General features: G+C 38.4%; 1 protein-coding gene across 3 annotated transcripts in view; it reads left to right on the top strand.

The window, feature by feature from the left end:
• Positions 1-24,972, top strand: part of dmxl2 (Dmx-like 2) — a 154,148-nt gene that overhangs the window by 34,361 nt on the left and 94,815 nt on the right. For all 3 annotated transcript variants that reach the window (XM_072278191.1, XM_072278192.1, XM_072278193.1), the window contains exons 4-10: positions 6,541-6,619; positions 7,887-8,028; positions 11,666-11,732; positions 11,890-12,068; positions 16,375-16,558; positions 22,091-22,262; positions 24,523-24,729. In XM_072278191.1, coding sequence (XP_072134292.1) covers positions 6,541-6,619; positions 7,887-8,028; positions 11,666-11,732; positions 11,890-12,068; positions 16,375-16,558; positions 22,091-22,262; positions 24,523-24,729 — 1,030 coding nt within the window. The remainder of the gene's footprint in view (positions 1-6,540; positions 6,620-7,886; positions 8,029-11,665; positions 11,733-11,889; positions 12,069-16,374; positions 16,559-22,090; positions 22,263-24,522; positions 24,730-24,972) is intronic.

Genomic DNA, 24,972 nt, shown 5'->3' on the forward strand with positions numbered 1-24,972 from the left:
ATCTGTTTGTATATGGTCTGTCTTCCCTTCCCCTGCCTGTCCATGGGCTTGTCTAAATGCCCCTTAAAGTTTGTTACTGTATCTATTTTCACTACTTCCCTGGCAATGCATTCCCATGCACCTACTACTTTTTAAAAAGCACAATCTAGCCTTTCAAATCTCCCAACACATATCAAAGTTGCTGGTGAACACAGCAGGCCAGGCAGCATCTCTAGGAAGAGGTACAGTTGACGTTTCAGGCCGAGACCCTTCGTCAGGACTAACTGAAGGAAGAGCTAGTAAGAGATTTGAAAGTGGGAGGCAGAGGGGGAGATCCAAAATGATAGGAGAAGACAGGAGGGCCCCAGACAGTCCTTCCAGGTGAGGCGACACTTCACCTGTGAGTCGGCTGGGGTGATATACTGTGTCCGGTGCTCCCGATGTGGCCTGCTATATATTGGCGAGACCCGACACAGACTGGGAGACCGTTTTGCTGAACACCTACTCTCTGTCCGCCAGAGAAAGCAGGATCTCCCAGTGGCCACACATTTTAATTCCACATCCCATTCCCATTCTGACATGTCTATCCACGGCCTCCTCTACTGTAAAGATGAAGCCACACTCAGGTTGGAGGAACAACGCCTTATATTCCATCTGGGTAGCCTCCAACCTGATGGCATGAACATTGTCTTCTCTAACTTCCGCTAATGCTCCACCTCCCCCTCGTACCCCATCCGTTATTTATTTATATACACACATTCTTTCTGTCACTCTCCCTCTGACTATACCCCTTGCCTATCCTCTGAATTCCCCCCCCCTTTCCTTCTCAGTGGGCCTCCTGTCCCATGATCCTCTCATATCCCTTTTGCCGATCACCTGGCCAGCTCTTGGCTCCATCCCTCCCCCTCCTGTCTTCTCCTATCATTTTGGATCTCCCCCTCCCCCTCCCACTTTCAAATCTCTTACTAGCTCTTCCTTCAGTTAGTCCTGACGAAGGGTCTCAGCCTGAAACGTCAACTGTACCTCTTCCTAGAGATGCTGCCTGGCCTGCTGCGTTCACCAGCAACTTTGATGTGTGTTGCTTGAATTTCCAGCGTCTGCAGAACTCCTCGTGTTTGCGTTTTCAAATCTCCCATAAGCTTTCCTTCTCTCCTCTTAAACCCATGCCCTTTAGTATTTGACCTTATCTAGACAACTTGTAACTTTTTTATATTTCTATCAGATTGCCTTTTACTCTGTGATATTCCGGAGATGACAACGTTTGCCTCCTCTTTCCTTATTGCTAATACTCACTCATCCAGGCAACGTCCTGGTGAACCCCTTTTTCTATCCTCCTTTCCTATAATTACAACTGAACACAATGCTCCAAATGTAGCCTAACTAAATTTTTAATACAGCTGCAACGTGACCTCCAGACTTTTACACTCAATAGCCTGATCAATGCAAATATGCCCTCTGCTGCCTTTACCATCCTATCAACTTTTGTTACCACTTTCAGTGAGCTATGGACTTGCATGCCAAGAACCCTCTATGCATCAATGCTCCTAAGGGCCCTGCCATTTACTGTATATTTTCCTCTTACAGTTGACCTTCCAAAGTGCAAAACCTCACACTTGTCTCAATATTATTTATTATTATTTGTTTTGATTTGTAACTGACAGTTTGTCTTGTGCATATTGATTATTTGTCCATCTTTGTCTGTAGTTTTTCTTTGCTTCTGTTGTGTTTCTTTTGAATGTACTGAATGCCCACAAAAAATGAATCTCAGGATAGTATATGGTGACATGTACATACTTTGATAATAAATTTGCTTTGAACTTTGAGCTTTGTCTGTAACTTTCTATCCTGTTGTATCTTCTGAAAATCCTTCCTCACCATCTACAACTCTGTCAATTTTTATGTTGTCTTCAGGTTTGCTTATTAGTCCCACTGTGTTTTCAACCAAATCATATGTATCATAAAGAACAACCATCATCCCAGCACTGATCCTGCAGATACCACTGCTCATAGCACCTCTGTCTTCCATGGACATTTCAATTTTGATTCCATCTCCCAAGAATCCTTGGATCACATGTGCCTTAATGTTCGGGGTCAGCCTACCATGAAGGACCTTGATGAATGCTCTACTGAAGTTTGTTCATTCTGAATTAAGATCTACTGCTTTGGTGCTCTTTTTTTGTAGATGAGCCTAAGTTTGATGACATATTTCTCAGTGGAATACTGTACTTCACCCTTGCTTCAAAGCATGCAACCTCTATTCAACAGTAATCTTATGGATATCTAGAAAAAGGATGTTTGTACAGGAAAGTAGCAGATCAGCCACAATCTTATTAAGTTATCAAATGGTCAACTCCTGCTTCAGTTTTATTTCCTAACAAGTTTGTTATAGTATTAGAGAAAAGAATAAAGAAAACTTTTAAATACTTTTTCTAGTCTACCTATAATGACTGAACTTGAAATGTATTGTTCAGCATCTTTGTTACCTATACTGAAAATACATTCTCCATTGCAAATCTAATAAAAATTAACTCCCAAAATGCACTGAGACTAGCTTTCCATTTTGATCTCCAACTATTAAAAGATTTCCTGTGTTGTCCTACCTGACACCACATCCTACCAATTTAAAATTTCTGCCAATTTCTTATAAATAAAGACAAGATAACCATCATGATAATTTGATGTGACAGTTGTACTCTCCATTCCAGGACTGTATGACTGTCAATGTCAGTACAAGTGTGGAATTACAGTGGAGGGTTGGCAGTTTACTGACCAACACTTTATAGTCAATATTTATAGTTCAGTCAGTTGGAATGTTCTAAAATCATTTTAAGTTAAACTTTCAGGAAACTAAGCCATTTAGAATGCAGCATGCATTTAATTTACCAAAAGGGTGAATTGATCAAAAACTCCCTAATTTAATGTTGTTTTGAAAAATCTTAACCTCCCACTTTCTTAATACCTTTGTCCATCTTCAAAATTTAATTTAATATCTGATGTTTAATGTATTGTTGAATTGGATATTTTCCTTCATCAGCCAAAGATATGCCCGACTAGGTATCTTGGTGTTCTGAGGCCTTTTGAAAGTGAATATTCTCTGATCTGACATTTATTTTAGTGTGGTGTGCTTTCTAGGTATGGCTTACAAAAAAAAAGGTAGTATTTTAGTTTATGGCCACCAGGTGGTGATACAGCCTTACTGTACATTGTACCATTGCCACCTTTTGGTATGTCTCTACTTCATACCGTAGAAACCTGTGGAGAAAGGTGCCTAAAGTTATTGGCTTGTCATGCTATACCTGTGCTCTTTGAAATATACCAGATTTGTACTGTGGAAAGTATACTACAGATAGATGTTTAAGTCTTAAACCTATGCTTATCTTAGCAAAGGTCAGATGTGGTTTGTGCAATTCCAATATGGTGAATGATTGAGACTGACCCAAATATGTGACATCACATTGTAAACAGAGTCTAATGTAGAATCTATGCATGACATCAGTGTCTCATAATTGGCACCTGCACTGTTGTTTCCTGATGCCTTGGTTTCAGCTGCAAGCAGATCCCGGCACAGTGGTAACTGCTAAATTGTGCACAGTGCAAATATGTGAATTGGTGGCTATGAATGTGAATTCTAGTGACAGTATATCATTACTCTGTTCCTACTCTCCCACTGCTATCACCAGTATCCTGGGTTGGCCTGATCTGTATGTGTTGGTACCACAGCCAAGAAAGTGCACTAGAAAGATAAAGAAATTGGAATGTGCTATTTCACCTGCACCAATTTTTTTTCAATGTACCAATGTATAGAAAGCATTCTGTCTAGGTGTATCATGGCTTGGTATGGCAGTTGCTCTCAACCAAAACAGCTAGAAACTGTAGAGAGTTGTGGGCACAGCCCACTACATCAGGAAAACGAGTCTCCCCTCGATGGACTCTTAACTATACTCTGCCTTCTTAATGCAGCCAACATAATCAAAGAATGCACCTAACCAGCCCCCCCACCTGTTAGGCAAGTCTTACAAAGCCTAAAAGCACATACCACTGAGGCCAAGAACAGTTTCTGTCTCATTGTTTCAAGACTATTGAGCAGTTCCCTGGCACAATACGATGTACTCCTTATCTCACAACCTGCCTCATTATGTCCTTGTCCCTTATTGCCTGCCTGTTCTACACTTTCTTGTTAATGTAACACTTTTTTTACATTCTGTTTTCCCTTGTATTACCTCGATGCACTACTACAGTGAAATGATCTGTAATGATGGCATGCAAAACTAAATTTTTCACTGCAACTGTGATAATAAACCATTTTGCCAAAAGAATTGTGGAAAATACATCACCGATCCTAAACACCTTCTCTGGGATCATTAAGATTAAGCTGGCATTGACCTACACATCTGCCAATTAACACTATCTTTTCATTGTGTTTGAAGGGTTTCTTATTCTCTAGGGAAGTCCTTCTCTGCATCTCTCGTGCCATGTCCAAGAACCTGGGCACCTGCTTTTTCCCTTAAACAATCTTCCCTTTGAAAGTCAGCTTCAGTTACTCAAAGTTTCCTATCTCCTGCTTGGGCCACAGTTGCCTCCATTTCAAGAATACAGAATGGGCTCAAGTGTAGCAAATGACAATCCAGCGTAGTGTACTGGAGCAATCAGTTATTCCTAGCAAGCAAGACAAATTATAAATATCAGATATCACAAAATTGGTACAGCTGCAGGTTAATCTTGCATTAGCTTCTGTTGCTTAAACTACTTTAGAAAGATTGATATAATTTTGGGGGAAAAACAGCTAATAGCTTTTCATCTGGAATATTTGTCAACTTTTTGTAGGATTTTGGCAAAGTGATGTATAAAGTTGTTTACTGATCTCCCATTAGTACCTTTTTATTCATGCTGTATTGTGTGATTCTTTAGATCAGTATTGGCACTTCTGCCAAGAGCTAAATCAAGATTCAAATTTATTTGTCACATGTACATTGAAAGATACAGTGAAATGTGTCGTTGGTGTTAACAGCCAACATACCTTGGGTGCTGCTAGTAAGCCCAGTAGGATCTGATTTTGTTTGTTAGTGTTGGATGCATATTCTGATCATGTGGCACCATGCATCACTGACCCAGCTTAGTGCTTTAAACAGATCAGAATGATTCGCGTAGCATTACCACTTGTGTCCTCTGTTCTTGATCAATATTTCACATTTTATTTTTGATCCGATCTATAGTGCATTTTAGATTGTTGTATTAACAGCAATTTAATTAACGATCATTGGAAAATTTGTATAACAGCAATTTAATCAACGGTCATTGGAAAATTTGTAAGTATTCAGGTTGAAATGCGTTGTCAATGACTGCAAGTGGATGTTGTTTTAATCGTCAACCTGACCTAACCTCTACTATTGCTAAGGTTGCTAGCCGCCTTAATAAATGCCTGAAACTGGTTTATGAAAATAGATGGCAATGCAGGAAAATGCCGCCAGGTTTGTGGTTCCCATATGTGTATTCTGTATGTGAATACAGATATCCCCAACCTGCTGCCACTCTTTGATAGCTTTTCCCTGACTTAACTCTGAAGGTAGACAAACTCCTGGAATCCAGCAGCAGAGAATAAAGTTGTCACAATTCCCTAAGAACTCAAATCCATTCATTTAAAAGAAGAATAGTTGTGAGGGTCATTGGTAAGTATCAAGTAGTTTATATTGTTTGGTAAGGCAGCAGTAGAAGGTCTTTTATCTCATGGCTCTAGGGATCTAGGTTCAATCCTGACCTCTGGTGCTATCTCTGGAGTTTGCATGTTGTTCTTATGACTGCATGGGTTTCCTTTGAATGTTCTAATTGCTCTCCACATTCTGAAGACATGCAGTTTCACAGGTTAATTGTTGACTAAATTGCACCTAGTGTGTAGGTGAGTTGTATCTTTGTCGTGATAGTAAGAGTGTAAATGAATACTTGATGTTCAGCATGGACTTGGTGGACCAGGGAGTCTGTTAAGTGCTGTATGACTCTGACTTATTAAAACTTACTATTTTTAATATTTCTAGATGGTGTTTTAAAATTTTTAATGTTTAATGATCAAATATTTTTTATTTCTGCATGTCAAAGACTTTTATATAAAAAAAATCATTTTTTCATTGTCATGTCCTGGCTTACTTATCTGGCTACCATCGTTTATTTGCCAAATATTTTATGCCTACTGACCCACCGTAACAGTATTTATTATATGCATGGTCTGGATACCATATTGAGTCCCACCAATGTTAGATTCATGCTAGTGGGATCAGCATAAAGAACTTGCTTCATAGGGCAGGGTGACCATGGATGGTGTTAGCTGGCAAGAAATTCTGGGGCATTACATTAAATACATCTTTCAGCTGTGGAGCATCATTTGACGTTAATTCATTTGGAAATTTGAATTTAATTCAATTTTTCATTTATTGTTCACTGCATCATAGCCTGTGAACATTCTATTCCTACAATTTTTCCATGTTTGTATTAATAAAGCACATACTATAAAATGTCATTCAGTGTGCTAAAATATTCTATTCTGTTTTAAAACATTATCCAAAACTACAGGTCCTAAACTATCAATGGCAGAAAATGGGGCAGTTTTTCCTTCAGTCCATGGCATACAACTTAGCTTGGGATCCACAAGGTAACCTTGTCTGTATGGTGTAACTAAGTGTTCATAATGATGTACTGTAATTTTTATTATTGATTTGAAAACAATCTTGTCTATTTTTAACTCAACACGAAAATCTTTTAAAATATTTTCATGTTAAGTTCAATGATTTATTAAAATACTATTAAACTTATGACTTACAATCTTTTAGTTTTAGAAATAAAGTATTTTTCATATAATAATGGAAAACCAGAAATATGATCTTTTTGTGCTTTGTGTGCATAAACAGTACATTATAAACAAATGCAACTGCACACATGATGAAGCCAGAACACATTGTTTTTTTTTTGTAATGGAGAGTATATTTGGTTTGTAGATCTTAGTCTCAAATTGAAGACACAGTAAAACTCAGATAAACAATCCCTCAGTACTTTGCCAGGCTAATAGATGTTCTGTACTATTGAATGTTATTCCTTTAATACCAAAATACCTTTTAACTGTACAATAGTTAATCATTTTTAAATGAATTCTGTGAATTTCAAGTGCATGGGAAACTGTGCCTTGTTGAGTGTAAAGGGAGTGGGAAATAGAACTTGGTGAAATTTGACTTGTCAAAACAAGCTGAAGCGTACATGTTCTTTGGGTCTTGGCTCTGGCTGCAAATCTACCCACGTTCCCAATTCCAGGTCCATCCGTACCACCGTTCCACACATTGGAACCGTGGCTCCAGGTGCACTGCCCAATTGCAATCAATCTTTGCTCACATTATGTACTGATGAGTGAACCAGATACTGAGCTATTGGAAGTTGCAAAGCAGTTGGATACTGGATTATTGGCATTATGCTGTTTTTAGACTTGCCTATCTGTAAACTTTTTTTGTTTTTCTAAACAGAGTACACATCTACATCCAGAAGACTTGTATATAAATGGCATAGCTTTTGTCTTGAATATGAATGATTGTTTAAGTGCCATGCTCATTTTTTTTTTACGATTAACTGGGCAATTTATCATCATAGCACCAGTTAGAAACATCTTCTTCTTGTCATGCTTTTACTTTCTTTTGAAGTCAAGTTTAAAGAATTCTAAGGTATTAAAGCATTTGATTCACCTGGTTTTACTAGGCAGGTGTGCAGTGTTCCAGATATCAAACTGAGTTTGCCCACAGGGTTGTCATGAATCTAAGACTCCATTCTAAACTTTAACTCCAAAATAAATTCTGCTTAATTCTACTCAACAATATTGTGACCAATCCACTTATCATTTTAAATAATGTTACATTAAATTTTATTCCTTTGTGTAGGTAATCAATTATTGACAGCTACAGATCATTTACAGTTATGGACCCATCCCTCTGATGACATTCTCGAGGAAGAAAGTAGTCTTGCTGAGGAGTGCAAGTTGCAACCAGATTTAAATGACTGGAAATGCAACTGGCAGTGCAAGTAAGTGTGGAACTAACCTGCAAACTTTTTTGTTGGATTCTTCATTTGCTGCCTTCCAGCACAGTTATGAATGGCACCAAACCTGGCAGTCACCCTTTAGTTTTCAGTGTTTTCTTTTGATTGTGGTATGAAGACTCTCTTCTCAGTTCTTGACTAAAGATTTCTATTTCATGAAGTTTATATTATAAACTTGGAGATCACCAGGTCAAGGTTATTACTAGTTTCAAAAACCTGTTACTGTTGCTGTTGCTGTTGCCATCCAGAATTTTGGCACTCCTTTAATTGAGGCTTTTGAATGCAATGTAAATAAAAGAGAGTGAAAACTGGAAATTGAATCCTGGCTTTTGTTGCATTCACAGTCTGCTTCCACAAGTTTTGTGCCCGTTTTGAAGAGGTCAGTCTTGGTAGTGGCTTAAAGGGAAGTGCAAGAAACCATGAGAGTGAAACTAAAACAGAAAATGTTGGGAAAACACACAAAATGCTGGAGGAACATAGCAAGTCAGACAGTATTTATGAAGGAAAATATACAGTTGATAATTCAGAGCAAACCCCTTCATCAGGATAGACTTGAGTCTAAATGCTGCAAACACTCAGCTGTCTAGCAGCACCTAGTGTTAATATGCCTGGTTGAAGACCCTTCAGAACTATTAACATCTGCAGTTTTTAAAAAAATAAATAATTTTTAAATTAACTAGCCCTCTGGGTGGACAGAATGTATGATTTTCAAAAAAAAACTGCTTGCATGGTTTCAGACAGTTCTAAAAAAATTCTCCTGGAAGAGGATGGTATATATTTATCTAGAATAAAATGTCTAGACAGATTATTGTATTTAACATGTGAGTTGATTTTTTTCCCACCCCAGCACTTCCTTAAAGAATACAGGATTTTATATAATACCTTTTTAGAATCTCTAGAAGTCTTGAAGTTTTACAGTCAATAAAATACTTTTGAAATGTAATCACTTCGGCAGTATAGAAACAGTAATAGGAAATTTGGACATGGTAAGGACCCATAAGTCATGACAATTATTGATCATCTGCTTTAGCTGTGTTTAAAAACACAAACAGGAGGAAATCTGCAGATGCTGGAAATTCAAGCCGCACACTCAAAATGCTGGTGGAATGCAGCAGGCCAGACAGCATCCATAGGAAGAAGCACAGTCGACATTTCAGGCTGTCCTGACGAAGGGTCTCGGCCCAAAACATCGACTGTGCTTCTTCCTATGGATGCTGTCTGGCCTGCTGCTTTCCACCAGCATTTTGTGTGTGTTGCTTTAGCTGTGTGTTTTTTTTTCTGCTGGTAAATATTGGCTAAGGCACTGGGTAAACAATTGTGGTTTTTAAAATAATGTCATGTGATCTTCTGTACACCACCTTGTCATCAATAATTTGAACCTGATTAATATGATGCACAATAGTTGTAGTTTAGTTTATGCTAATCAAATAAAGATTTTTGTAATACTTATGTAAATATTTTCAGTTGGCAAGATTACTACAATCAACTGGTGTATTTCAGACTAACATTTAATATTTAATATTGCTATTGTTAATGTCACACATTTAATTTAGTAAAGTTGACTGTGTCATTCCTGGGCAAGACAAAGAAAAGTCACAATTAGGTAAATACTTCATTGATCCCAAAGGAAATTACACTGTCACAGTAACATTGCAAGTGCACAAATATACAAATAAACAAATATTAGAAGAGAAGTAAGAAAGAATTCTTTAAAAAAATGTTGCCTCAAACAGTCTTAACAGGAGGAGGTCATCACTTCCCCAGCTGACTCATTATAGAACCAAATGGCCAAGGGTAAGAATGACATCATGTAGCACTCTTTGGAGCTGCGCAGTTGTCTTAATCTATTACTAAAAATGCTCCTCTGTTCAGTCAAAGTGGCATGCAGAGGGTGAGAAACATTGTCCAGAATGGCCAGGATTTTCCATAGGGTTCTTTGCTCTACCACAGCCTCCAGTGTGTCCATTTTGACTCCTATATCAGAGCCAGCCTTTCTAATCAGTTTATTGAGCCTGTTGGCATTAGCCCAGCACACCACCACATAGAAAATTGTACTGACAACAACAGACTGGTGGAACATGTGAAGGAGAGGCCTGTATACTCCAAAGAACCTCAGTCTCCTCAGAAAGTGGAGGCAACTCTGGCCCTTCTTGTGCACAGCTTCTGTATTGGACTAAAACATGTGGATAGTGAATATTTAAATTGTCATTATGGGAGATTATTGTCATTTAGAAGCTATCTGCAACTGCAGGGTTTATTTATTGTAGATCTGTATTTCCTTTAGGAGAATAATTTGCAAATGTACCTCTTTTAAGTTTGATGGATAACAAGTAAAAGTAAAAAGTCATGAAGGTTCATTCAATATTTTTAATATGGTGTTAAAAAAAGTCTTATCAGTATAGCAATGAATAAATTAAAAAATGTGCTTTTTTATTATACTTTAATGATCTGGTAGCTAATAACATAGTTTTGAAGTGTTTTTAAGTGTTGTACTATTGGAAGCAAAAGTAGTCAAATTGGTTACAGCAACTTCCCAATAATAGATGTGAGATAATGATCTAGTGATAAGTATTAGCTTAGATACTTTGTTTGTGAATAGTGCAATTGCTTATCTTTTTGTATTTACCTTGGATGACATTTAGGACCTTAGTAAAAATTCTCATGTACAAGGTGGTAATTCTTACCAGCACAGCATTGCCTTAGTTCTAACATGTCAATCTAAATTATAAGCAACACACATAAAAATTGCTGGTGAACGCAGCAGGCCAGGCAGTCCTGACGAAGGGTCTCGGCCCGATACGTCGACGGTACCTCTTCCTATAGATGCTACCTGGCCTGCTGCGTTCATCAGCAATTTTTATGTGTGTTGCTTGAAATTCCAGCGTCTGCAGATTTCTTTGTGTCTGCGAATCTAAATTATATGCTTAATGCTTCAGAATGGTCCGTGAATCTGCAATGTACTGACTGGGAGTTGAACTTGCCACCATTATGTCAAGGCTGACAACTTTTGAAAACATTAATTCAATTAAACAAAGATCTTAAAAAGAACAGCCTTCACCACTATCTGTCGCAGTTGACTGGTACTTACTGCCTGTAACGCCACTGGTGTTTAGGGCAGCAATGAAGGTCCTCCAGGGCTTCCTTCATCATCTCAGAAGCTTTCTTTTGGTTTTGCTTCTGTCAGTCATGCAAGTCCTGGGTGGAGACTCAGGAATACCATTGCACTCAGATGTAGGAAGATCTGCATCTTCATCATCTTCATTGCTGTTTCTGTAACTATTTTGTTTCAGCACTCAAGGTTGTTAGTTCTGAGCTGACCCCTCCTCCTCTCCCTCCCCCCCCCCCCCCGAACAGGGAGGATTGGCGGACCACTCTTGGTCTGACCTCTTGGGTGACCCTACCAAAAGCCAAAACGTAAGGCCCTGACTCCGGCTAACGTAGCTGTCTGGATCATTTAGGCACACAGACATCCAAACTGCGACAAGGTTGTGGCCCCCTTGGAGGATTGCTGACTACTGGGCCAGGCATAAAATAGCAAGATATATTTTTTAAAAAGCTGAAGTCAATTAAACTGGCTATCTGTTTGAAAGTCCAAAATTAAAGTATTTACTCTGCTACCTAGGACTGCTATTCCAATATATCTGATGAAGTGGTCGCCTGATGGAGAATACTTTGCAACAGCGGGAAAGGTAAGGTTCCTTACTTATTGATTCCCATTGGTTTTGTGTTCTAGTACATAAATACTGAAGCAAAATTAAATGGCAAAAGTAAGCTCTACTTTGTGGAAGGAATGTTTTGTTTTTGCAAATTTTATAACGTGTGAATACATTCTGTTTTTCCATGCAGGATGACTCCCTTCTCAAAGTATGGTATCTGACCCACGGCTGGAAATCTGCATTTCTAGGTGGAGAAATTCTTGGGGAAAGAAGTACTTCTACAGCTGTAGACTTTTCCTTTGTATATCTGGCACATCCTCGTGCAGTAACAGGATTTTCATGGCGGAAGACTAGTAAATATATGCCAAGGTTAGATTCATTAGTGTAAATGGTTTTATATTATCGTTTCAACAAGTTGATCATTCCAAAATTTGAAGTACAATTAGCCATTTAATGGAATGGCTGTTATTAGGTGTTATTTTTAAAGAAAATAGGAAGGTAATGGAGATTTTACATTTAAAACAGAAGCTATTTTCTGAGTTTGGGTTAAGATATGTATATTAAGTTTGTTGAATTAGCATTCTTATTTGGGACAGTGATTGAGGGCTTTGGAATTGCCCTCAGTGTCTTGAGTTTATTCTAGGGGAGCTCAGTGATGGGGTTGAATCCTAATTGGAGCTTTCTCTGGTTGTCGGTTCTATTATGAGGCATGTAAATGATATACCCTTGCTGAGTATAATTATGGCCTCAGTTCTGGACATGTTGGTCTGAAACAAAATATTGTTGTTTATATGTTGTCCATGTGATACATTTGGGGAATCTGCAGAGAGGATGCATGCGCCTGCTGTAGATAGTTCTGGTCTCAGAACCATGTAGGAAAGCAAGGGTCACTGCCGCCTGGAAGACTATGACCTCTGTGCCTCGTCTTGATCTTCAAATTCCTTTCTCTCATTAACATCTGCCTTCACTGAAATGTGGTTCCTGAGATATGGGAAGTGGTTTGCATTTTTGCAGGGTATTGCTGTGACCCTTTATTGTTGGAGGGCAGAGTGATGCTGAAGAGAGTAGTGATGGTGCGGAAAGTGCTGAAAGGAGGACCTATAGTTTTGCATTTTCTGTATGTAAGACCCATACTATCTATGCTTAAGTGAACAAATTAAAGATGGTTTGGAGCTCCACCTCCAGGTTTGCACAAGCTAGCACTAAACTCTGGAAGCGCTTACTCAGTTCTGAACTTGTCTTGGCAGGAGATTACCAGGTGGACAGGGGATTAAATTTAAGGATGCTGCTAGAATAACTGCAGCATTTCCACTGATTCCTGGGAATTGGTGGCCCAAGGCCGCTTAGAGAGGGAAAACCACTATTTGGGCTGTTATTAACAACAGTTGTCACATATCAGAAATACAAAGAAGCTCTGTTTAAGCAGTAGAAGCAGCATACCAGAACAAAATATATCCACTTCCCTGACCTGTTTTTCCTCAATGGGTTTATTACCCTCCTCAAAACCCACAAATCCAGTGATGAAATAATTCATCCTTTATCACGAGAGCTTCAGAAGGAGAAGAGTACTTGTTCATGACTGCCCACCTGGTTTAATTACTTATTATTGTGAAGACTTGCATTGTATCAACAGATATTTGGTTCAGTTATTAGTGGGAGACTGTTATGTGGAATTGTATCTCAAGAGTTAATATTGCGGATGATAGGAATGGAACTGACTTTCATATAAAGGTATTTAAAATTACAAAAACTTTTCACTGTTAATCAGTTTAGTTTTGCTTTTGGTATGGAAATAAGAAAATTACCATTGGAATTTCACAGCATTCTAGAAAATTGACCAGGTGTTTTCTGACATGAGTTACCTTTGCATATTTGAGAAGATTTGATGATTGTGTAGCACCATTTCCTCTGTAGTGTTACTTTTGGAGGACTGCGCATAAGGAGGATGGATGGAAATCAGATCAAGTTCTGCTAGAAATTATCTTTGGGCACTACTATAACAACTGGGTATTCACCATACTATTGTCATTTCAGAATGATATGCACTAAGGTTATCTTTTTATTCTTCTCCCTTTGTTACCTACACATCACCATCCAAAATGCCACTTATGACCTTCCCACCCTCTTCCACCTTTCTCCCACACTCTGATTTCAACTACAGGCTCTGACTGTTCAAGAATTCCCCTCCAGCAAAAATTAGCCTTGGTGCCAACTGACAGATTTGCAAACAAGAGAATGTGTAATGCTCAATCAGAGGCATGCAAGACTGAAATATACAGCAGATGACCAACAAGTTTGCCATCTGACAGTCCTATAAAAAGTATTTATCTCCCTTGGAAGTTTTCATGTTTTTAATTTTACAGATTGAATCACAGTGGATATAATTTGACTTTTGACACTGATCAAAATACTCTTTTGTGTCAAAGTGAAAACAAATTTCCACAAATTGGTCCAAATTTATTACAATTATTAAACACAAAATAATTGATTGCATAATTACTCACCCCCTTCAAGTCAGTATTTAGTCAGTGCACCTCTGGCAGCAACTACAGCCTTGGGTCTGTGTGGATAGAACTCTGTCAGCTTTAGACACCCGGATACTGCAATTTTTCCCCATTCTTCTTTACAAAACTGCTCAAGCTCTGCCAGATTGCATAGGGTTTGTAAGTAAACAGCCCTTTTCTAGTCCAGTCACAAATTCTCACTTGGATTGAGGTCTGGACTCTGACTTGCCCACTCCAGGACATTAACTTTGTTATTTTTAAACCACTTCTGTGTACCTTTGGCTTTATGGTTGGGGTCATTGTCTTGCTGGAAAACAAATCTTCTCTCAAGTCGCAGCTCTCTTGCAGATTCATCAAGTTTTCCTCTAGGATTTCCTTGTGTTGTGCTGCATTCACTTTGAGCTCTACCTTAAAGCCTTCCAGGGCCTGCTGCAGTGAAGCATCCCCACAGCATGATGCAGCCACCACGATGCTTCATGGTAGGAATGGTGTGTTTTTGATGATGTGCAGAGTTTGGCTTGCGCCAAGCATAGTGTTTAGTCTGATGGCCAAAAAGCTCAATTTTGGTTTCATCAGACCATAGAACCACCTTCCAGCTGGCATCAGAGTCTCTTGCCTGCCTTCTGGCAAACTCTAGCCAGGATTTCATGTGAGTTTTTTTTTCAACAGTAGCTTTCCCTTTGCCACTCTCCCATAAAGCTGCGACTGGTGAAGTACCTGGACAGCAATTGTATGCACAGTCTCACCCATCTCAGCCACTGAAGTTTGCAACTCCTCCAGAGTTGTTATAGGTCTCTTGAAGGCCTCCCTCACTAGTCCCTTTTTCCCAGTTTTTGAGGACTGTCTGCTCTAGGTAGATTTACAGCTGTGCAATATCCTTTCCATTTCTTGATGATTGACTTAACTGTACTCCAAGTCACAGAATATCCTTTGGAAATTTTCTTGTATCCATCTTCTTTTCAATAATTTTTCGTGTAGTTGCTTGGAGTGGTTTTTTGTCTTCATGGTGTAGTCTTTGCCAGGATACTGACTCACCAGCAGTTGGACCTTCCAAATACAAGTGTATTTTTTATTACGATCAATTGATACACCTTGACTGCACACCAGTCTCCGAAAACAGATGTCTACTTAACTAATTATGTGACTTCTAAAGCCAGTGGGCTGTACCAGTGATATTTTGGTGTTTCTGATTAAAGGGGGTGATTGCCTATGCAATCAATTATTTTGAAATGTTTATATTTGTAATTCATTTAGATCACTTTACAGAGATCTGTTTTCACTTTGACACAAAAGTCTTTTTCTGCTGATCAGTGTCAAAAAAGCCCAATTAAATCCACTAATTCAATATTGTAAAATAATAAAACATGAAAACTTCTAAAGGGGGGGGTAAATAGTTCTTATAGGCACTGTGTGTTTGTGTAATAAATCTATAGAATAATGTCCATAACAGCATCAGTGAAAGATTTAGGAGGACCAAAATTTCATATTGCAAAGAATAAAAGCATAAAGGAATGGGACAGCAAAGATTACAGTGAGGAAAATGTCTCTTATCATTGAACCTTGCTTGGAAATTACATTACAATACTCATGAATGTTAAAGTATTTCACACCTGGTTTCATGCTTGGGAAAGGTCATTGGATATTGAAGTGGTGAAACATTATCTTAAATGGGGGTGTGGAATATGACATGTGAAGCTTTATGCTTTTGTTCTTTGGGAATTCATCCATATAAGAGATGCAATTGATCTCTAGATAGAACTTCATTTAAAAATATTTACAAATAACATTCTGCATCCACTATAATTCATCACACTGTGTTGCAAAGTTGTTTTTTTGGATTAAATTTGATGTTCAAAACTACTGATCTTAAGTCCCACCAAATTCTTATTTTGAGCTTGTCATGAAATTCAGCAGTGAATTGAAAATTTGTTGTAATTCACCAAAAAAAGCTGGAGGCTTGCCTGCTAAAACCACTCCAGGTTAGACATGACAAAGAAAAGTATCTGTTTATTTCACTGAAAAGCTTTATGGTGTTTTTTTTTTAGATTTTCAGTTTCAGGATCTAACAAGATCTGGCCTTTTAATCTGTTGTTGAAAAATGCTTTTAAGCAGAGGAGTACTTTCTACTTTGTATTTGGAGTGCATATGATTTCATGATGTTCTCACTGCAGGAGCTCTGTGTGCAACGTGCTTCTGACTTCATGTCAGGATGGTATCTGCCGGCTGTGGGCTGAAACATTATTGCCAGAAGACAATCTTTTTGGAGGACAAATGGCAGAGACTCCCATCAGTACATCAACCACCAATCTGTCTCATAGTGGAAGTCAGAAAGACAAAATCCAGCATGCTCTGGAGGTAATTATTTCTAAATCTTCAGGAAGAGAGTTCAAAGTAAAATCCAAAAATATTGATGTGGATAATTTAATTTGCATCAACTATATACTTAGTTTGTTTATTCCAGGTTGGTTTCATATTGCTTCACAGATCAGATGACTAAAAGAAATGATTTTAAAGAAATCTAAAATTTTGATGTATAGGAATATGAATCTAGCATGGTGTACTTTTAAGAATCAAGGCAAAACTGAAGTCCCATGCCATCAGTATGTGCCAAGCTTACTCATTCTTTTGATACCTTGTTGGCATCAACAAAATATAGTTTTGTGTGTATGTACATACAAATGTTTCTTTTGTTTTTATTAGTGCATCTCAATTTAAATTAGATATTAATCCAAATGTTGAACTGCAATCTTCCTCTGTAACTCCTATTTACACATAAAATTTGCTTCACTTTCAAAAGTATTATGCCTTCAAAAAAATGTGTATTAATTTGAAAATATGGAATGAAATATTGAAGCCTATTGTATGTTGTTAACAAATCATGTAGAGATATTGAAATTCCAAAATAAATATTTTGTAGATACCATGATATCTTGAAAATGAGTGAATTGCACATATTGATGGCATGTGATTTCAATAAGTTTGTCTTTCTTCTTAAGAAGTATATTACATTCAATATTGTTTATTGTTATTCTTCAGTTTTATTTAGCGTGTCGCACCAAACAGTCAGCCATTCTTGTCTGGTGCATGGTGTCAGGATTGGTCTCCTTTCGGATTAACCGGGTCACGATATGAATGTTTTTGACTTGACCCTTTTTTAACGAGGCCGAGTGGCTAGCTCGACGCACAACCCGGCATGGATAGAAAGTGTGCTCGGGGGGTGGCCCGACTTGGATTCGAACTCTGGAGCCTTCGCTCCGGAGTCGGGTGCTGATGCCATTGCGCCACCAGCTGGCGCACAAGTATAAAAGAGAATGAAATCACGGTTACTCTGGACCCAGTGCAGCATAGAATATCATAATAAGCACAAAAAAACAAAAAGAAAACAATAAACATTAAAGCAATCCTATAAAACACACTGTGAAAGTAACTTGAAGTGTGGCTATGTGTACATAAGATTAACTGATGTACTGTACTTAGACTGATTGTATGTACAGTACATAAAGTGAAGCCAAATGCAGAAGAATCTGTGCATAAAGTGACTCTGTCGGGAAATGATAGTGACAAAGTGATTTGGTAAGAGGAACTCTTCTAGGTAACATCAGGGTATATGAAAACACAGTAGAACGGTTACTGTATCAGTATAGGTTTGAGGCATGGAGCGTAAGCATAAAGTGGCAATGCATGGAGTGTCAAGAGTGCTGAGGGGCTGTGGAGTGGAGTGGTTGATGTGTATGTAAAGGTGGTGGGGTGGGCTAGTGGTTAGAGGTGTTGGATCACACTGACAGCTTGGGGGAAGTAACTGTTTGAGTTTAGTGGTCCTGGCATGGACGCTAAGTAGCCTCTTCCCTGATGGGAGTGGGACAAACAGTACATAAGCAGGGTGGGTCGGATCCTTCATGATATTGCTGGTCTTTTTCTGCCCTTCTGTCCAACATAGTGCAATTTCCATACTACACAGTGATGCAGCATGTTAGGATGCTCTCAACTAACTGTGCATGTTTACATGGAAATTCCATCTTTATGTACAAGAGAAAATCTGCAGATGCTGGAAATCCAAGCAACACACTCAAAATTCTGGAGGAACTGAGTGGGCCAGGCTGCATCTATGTACTTTTTTCCATAGATGCTACCTGGCCCGCTGAGTTCCTCCAGCATTTTGTGTGTGTTGCTTCCATCTTAACATGCATGTTTCATTTACGTGGAATTACAGATGTGCCAGTTTCAGCATCAGAACCAGCAAGTATACTTATTTAATATATTGAAAACTTGCATTTTCATAGGATAATAGCCGAATATTATTTTCTTGGAATTTCCTGATCTTTCATATGATTGGATACATTTATGGCTAGATGTAAATGAAGTGCTATTATGATATTTCATGTAGCTGAAACCCTATTTGGGAAGAGGTTCACAGAGGGTATGGTGCTGAAGCACAAAATACCGAATCTTCAAATTAGCCAGGGACCATTTACTGGAATTGAGTGAGGTAAGAGCTAAGAATGTTGTTGACTTTTATTTGTGAGCAGTCTTGTCCCTACATCTGATATGCAACTGAAGACCAAATCTAGGTTTCAGTTTATTCAGTGAGGTATTCAAAGAATCAAAGCTGCTCCATCAGTGACCTTGTCAGTCTTGCTGCTCTGTGCTTCTGGAGTGCTTTAGGTTTTGGCAGATTTAGGATCATAATCAGATTCTGAGAATTATAATCAGAGTGTTGTGGATAGTAACACTGCTGAACTGCTGGAATTTTAATTTATGTATATTTTTTGCACAGCATGGCTCGCAGTTTTATCCATTAGGTTGGAGTTTGAGTTCTTAATCCAGACTAAAAATCCAGGGAACTGAGATTCCAGTGACCCAGAGAAGAGGCCAGCTTTATGGTTTATCTTGAATATATTACTTAAATAGGTTGAGTCAGGTTAGTGATGTATTTGCCTAAAATATTCAGTGATTTTATGGATATTTCATTTGTATCATTTTGTATTCTATTTGGTCTATGCTTCAGACGGCCACAGTTTGAATTTTTTTAAAGAAAATACAAAAGAGACATGGATTTTGGATCTCAGCATTCTGCCTTTCTGAACATAGCTGATTCCATTTAGCATTATTAAATTACAAAATAGTTGTTGTGATATTTTCTGACAAAATTATGGTTACACTGGGATATTTAACCTAGAGATTTCCAATGCTTACACTTAAATGATATTGATTGTGAATTGGATGGAGTTATTCTATTTTGCACTACATCAACTTACAAGTAGGCAATATTGGAACATTCTGTGCTTTTTGAACAGCAAGGTTCATCATTCCCACTGTGATTATACTTTATTTATGATTGCCCTATAATGTTTTTTTTTTAGGGCCACTTACAACTTTTGCAGACTGCTGCTCAAATTGATTTTAAAAAATCTTGAAATCAAACTTTTATCTGATGACTTGTGCAGTAAACCTTATCTTCAAGACAACTCTCTCCCCTTACACAGCTTTTGACGACATGATTGTAGAGGTGAGGCTCTGCCGGTGTCAAAAGCATGCAAGTAGACCTCATGGAGGAGTCATCAATGTCTAAGTCCCGAGACTTTGCACAATAGGAAATTTCAAACTAGCATGTTCCTGCTATATTTCTCCTTGCAGAGTTGCATGTGCAGGTTAAGTCCACCAAAGCAACTATCATACCGATTTTTGACCTCCTGTGTGAAGACTTTTGGACTCCGCTCTCTGGACTGCTCTTCCTATAGCATCCCAAAATTGCTCACAGTGATCCCAATGCAACCTCGCCAATGGCTTATAAAATCTCAGCAATACATCCTTGCTTTTATGTTCTAGTCCTCTCAAAATGAATGCTAGCATTGCATTTGCCCCCTTTGCTACTGACTTGATCTGCAAGGTAACCATAAGAGAATCCACCACACTATCTGTCTCACTACCCACTTTAGTATTGTCCGCAACCTCAGCCACACTGTCATCAGTTCCTATATTATTAAAGTATAAAGTGAAAAGTTGTGGTCTCAATATTGATCCCTTTGTCAACAGACATTATCACAAAGCTTCATATTAAAACTCACCTTAAGCAAACATTGGTATAACTAGCAAAACCAGACTTTTAGACTTGTTTGATTGCAAGCATATTCTGCAAAGTTTAAATGTTCTCTCAGCCCTAAAACTAAAGTCCTTTCTATAAATTCTCAGTCACAATGCCAAGGACTTGCACTGAGATGATCAAAATAAACTGTGCTCTAGTATTGGCAAATACTATTTAAATCTTTGAGAACATACAATCACTACCTTCTGTTGGAATGCACTGAGTAGATATATATCCTTTAACTTCACCTCCTATATCACCAATTATTTAAATTTGTTCCAGTAACAGGTATTTTAAGGCAAGAATATCAGAGTCAAAATCTGTGCTACCGATAATTGGGAGTCATGACGCTCTACTGTGAAATGGCTGTGGGGGAGCATTCAGCATTGTATTATTAACTTTGTCAAACAATGTGATATGGCGTAGATAAAATGAGTTAAAGTATCGCTCACAGAATTGAGTAAGAATGCGATTAGGACCATGGAATCTGATAGCATTCTTGCTGGTTCCCTCAAGGATTACGAGTGAAATGCAGCTATGTGATTTCGGATCCATGGAAAGTGTAATTACCTTCTTCCTTGTGTTTTTTCCAAATGATTCACTCAACAGTTAAAGCTCTACTTAGTTGACAGACTGTCCATGCAAATACAGTATACCCATTTGTTGTCTCTTTCTGATGCTGAGGCATCTTAAGAACTTGTTTGAAACAAATCAACAAAATTGTTTGTATTGTGAAAAGTAATGGGGCTCTTCCACAAAAGCAAATAAATGCACTGTGCCATTATGCATTACTTAACCTTTATTCCTATTTACTACCCCAGGGCACTTTTATTTTGCCTTTTTCTTAGACATTAGGGAGTAGTATAATTTTTCTAATGAACATATTTAACGAAACATGAGAAACAGGGCCTAAATGTGTGTAAAGGGAGCATGAGACCAGGGATCCCGTGAGTAGGTACAGAACCACTGGGATTTCAGAACAATCAGATTGCAGATTACCAGATTAATAAACTATCTGCTGGAGGTAGTTAGTGGGTTAAGCACTATCTTGTGTCTTCAGCAGATTATCAGTTTTTCTATAGCTGTTTAATAGGCTCATGGAAGGCTGATTCATTTCTCCTTCTGCAGCATCAGAGAGGAAAGTTTCATATCTGTAAATAGTTTTATCCTGCAAGGGTTAGCTTCAGAATGCTCTGTCCCACCAGTATCAGATGCAGTTTGGGAATGTTGGCAGGAGGATACATACAAAGATGTTTGAGACCCAGTAAGATCATGGCAAGTGCTATCTTCATGGTCAAGATGTTGCAGCTCAGTTATTTGGAGACTTGGCAAATATTGATTTGTGTATCTTCCATGCGGTATGTTGTATTGCTTCTCTCAAAGTCTCTGAACCCTACACCAAGGCATCTTCCATGTATTGCTGAGAAAAGAGCGTTTTTTTTTTTTTTGTTTGTTTTTTTAAGCAGGCTTTCTTATTTTTACGAGGCTGAGTTGCTAGCTTGACACTCAACCCAGCACGGATGAAAAGCTTGCAAGGGAGCCGGCTGGATTCGAACTTGGTGGGCCTTTGCTCCAAAGTCCGGCGCTGATGCCACTACGCCACCAGCCGGCTCTCTTTTTAGTAAAGGGTTACATGTATTTCCTTTTGACAGAAGTTGCTAGTATAAATTGCTAAAGTGTTGGTGCTGAAAGCAATAAGTTTAGTAACACTGTATTGATCTATACTACGTGGTTGCTAAATTATTAATACCTTAATACTATCATACAAATACATCGGTTAACTGTATTAATAATATCTTTTGCAGACAATTCATCATTTGAAGCATTTAAGTGGGCGCCGCAGATCTTCAGTTCTGATTGCCCATAAGGAAGTTTTGCCAAGTCAGCTTGGATCACATGAAGTCCACAGACAAATTTCACACTACGCTAATGCACTTTGTCACTTCCATATTGCAGCAAGCATTAATCCAAACACAGGTTGGAATCAATAGAAATAATAACTTTTTTCCAAGTTAAGGAAATCTGTCTTATTTAAATACAAATTGACAGTTCAAAGATAAAATTAACTTTTAAAATTCCATGAGGCTATTTTTAAAAATTCACTCATGGGGATGACTAAATGTCCTGCATGTCAGATTTTTTTTTTGGCCCAAAGACGCACAATTTTCCCCTGGTGATATTTTCTCTTCAATCTCTATGAGAAGGCTAAGAGCCTTGTTACCATTCAGGTGGGAGCTCAATTTAAACCCAAAAGCTGTAATCTAGTGATTCATTCAGCAATGTGATTTGGAAAAATGTCATTCCTCTGTGAAATCTGACAGTAAAATTTAATGTGAAAGATGGAGAAAGATTAGCTTAATTTGTCACATGTACATAGAAACTTGTAGTAAAATGTGTCGTTTTGCATCAAATTAAATCAGCAAAGATTGAGTTGTCCAGGAGTTGCCAAGTTTCTGGCGCCAACATAACATACCCACAACTCACTAATCTTAACCGTAAGTCTTTGGAATGGGGATGTGGGAGGGTACTGGAGCACCCAGAGAAAACCCATGTGATCACAGGGAGGATGCACGAACTCCTACATAGGCAGTGGTGGGAAGTGAACCTCAATGTTACACAACTAGTACTGTATAACATTGCATTAACACCTACACTATTGTATCCCCTTGTGATGTAGTGGATTTGTCAGAAAAGGCCAAGCTAAGTAATATCTTAATAATAGATTCTTTTGGGTATCTGGTATAGAATTCTGTAAATTTGGTGGGGAACTGCTAAATAGCTCTAAGTTCAGTTGGGTTTTGCATTTATGTAATGCTTTTTATGAGCTTGTGTCCACACAGTATCTTGGAATACTGATCAGGTGGGAGGGAGAAATTCTTCAAGATTAGCACTTTCTGCTTCAGGCAAAGAGCCAGCATAAAAGTGATACAAGTACTTAAGGTTTCATATGATATGCTTCATTAAAGGAATCAGACTTCAGCTTACCTGTAATTTGAGGCTGGAGTTCAAGAGTAAGTTTGTGGAAATGGAGCCAAAATCCTTATTATAGGAATGAGCCACACAACCATTATCCACTGCTCTTTTTTAACCATGCTGATTCAGATCTAATGGGGAAGTGTATGGTGTTAATGTTGCTGTGGCAAAATTCCTGGATTCAATTCTTATCAGAAAATTGCAAAGAGTTTATGCAATGTATTGCGCATGTTGTACTTGGCTATGACAAATTAAAATAAGTTCAAGATGGGAATTCTGATGTTAATTTAAAAAAATGTAACCTTAAAGATGCTGTTTAATCTTCCAACCTTGACTAAAAATATTTTTTTCATTTGGAAACATAGAAAACCTAGAGCACAATACAGGTCCTTCGGACCACAATGCTGTACTGAACATGTACTTAATTTAGAGATTACCTAGGGTTAACCATAGAAGAAGAAAGCCCTTAACTTCAAGTGGAGACATCAGGACGCTGTCTTTGACAGCGTTTTTTTTTTAGCAGGCTTTCTTATTTTTACGAGGCGGAGTTGTTACCTCGACGCTCAACCCAGCACAGATGGAAAGCGTGCCAGGGAACCGGCTGGATTTGAACTTGAGAGCTTTCGCTCCGAAGTCCAGCGCTGATGCCACTACACCACCAGCCAGCCAGGGTTACCCATAGCCCTCTATTTTTCTAAGCTCCATGTACCTATCCAGGAGTGTCTTAAAAGACCCTATTGTGTGCACCTCCACCACTGTCGCCGGCAGCCCATTTCATGCACTCACCACTCTGTGCTTTTTTAAAAAAAAACAACTTACCTCTGACGTCTCCTCTGTACCTACTTCCAAGCACCTTAAAACTATGCCCTCTTGTGTTAGCCATTTCAGCCCTGGGAAAAAGCCTCTGACTATCCACGCGATCATCACCTTAAACATCTCAATTAGGTCACCTCTTATCCTCCGTCGCTCCAAGGAACACAGGGCAAGTTTACTCAAGCTATTCTCATAAGGTATGCTCCCCAATCCAGGCAACATCCTTATAAATCTCCTCTGCACCCTTTATATAGTTTCCACATCCTTCCTGTAGTGAGGTGAGCACAGTACTCCAATACATACAGTACTAATTTGAGAATGTTTTTAATGTAGCTGTATTGGGTTTCAATTTGATTTAATGCAAAATACACATTGGATGGAAATTACTCTAATGTATTTCTCCATTTAATGTTGCATACGAGGGAGCTAATTTGTTCATTGTTCTATACAGATATTCCACCAGCACTAGCTGGATCAGCTTTTAACATTGAAGAAAGTGGTGGAAATTTTGTGGTTCATTGGCTGAACAACAAAGAGCTGCATTTTACGTCATCTATGGAAATATTCATGGAGCGTTTGAGGAAACTCTCAGATCAGCAGATGGAGAATGAGGTTGACATTGCCAGTATGAATGGATTGAAAATGAAATTAGACACTGGTGAGCATAGCAAGTAGAAGGTTTGTGTTGTACAGTATAGGAAAGCATAATTTAATCCACAGTTCAATGCCTTAAGAAAAACAATTGATCTGTTTGGTTTAGACTACCTGACCATACCCTTGTCCATCAAAGGGATTAAAGAGGGAACAAGTGGCATATGGCTTTTCCTAATCTAATGTTGTAATTGTGGGTACACCAATGCTTCAGATTTCTGCTAAACTCCTTGTTAAAATTCTGACGTTC

This window comes from Mobula birostris, chromosome 14, assembly GCF_030028105.1.
Source record: "Mobula birostris isolate sMobBir1 chromosome 14, sMobBir1.hap1, whole genome shotgun sequence".
In the NCBI taxonomy this organism is placed as follows: Eukaryota; Metazoa; Chordata; class Chondrichthyes; order Myliobatiformes; family Myliobatidae; genus Mobula; species Mobula birostris.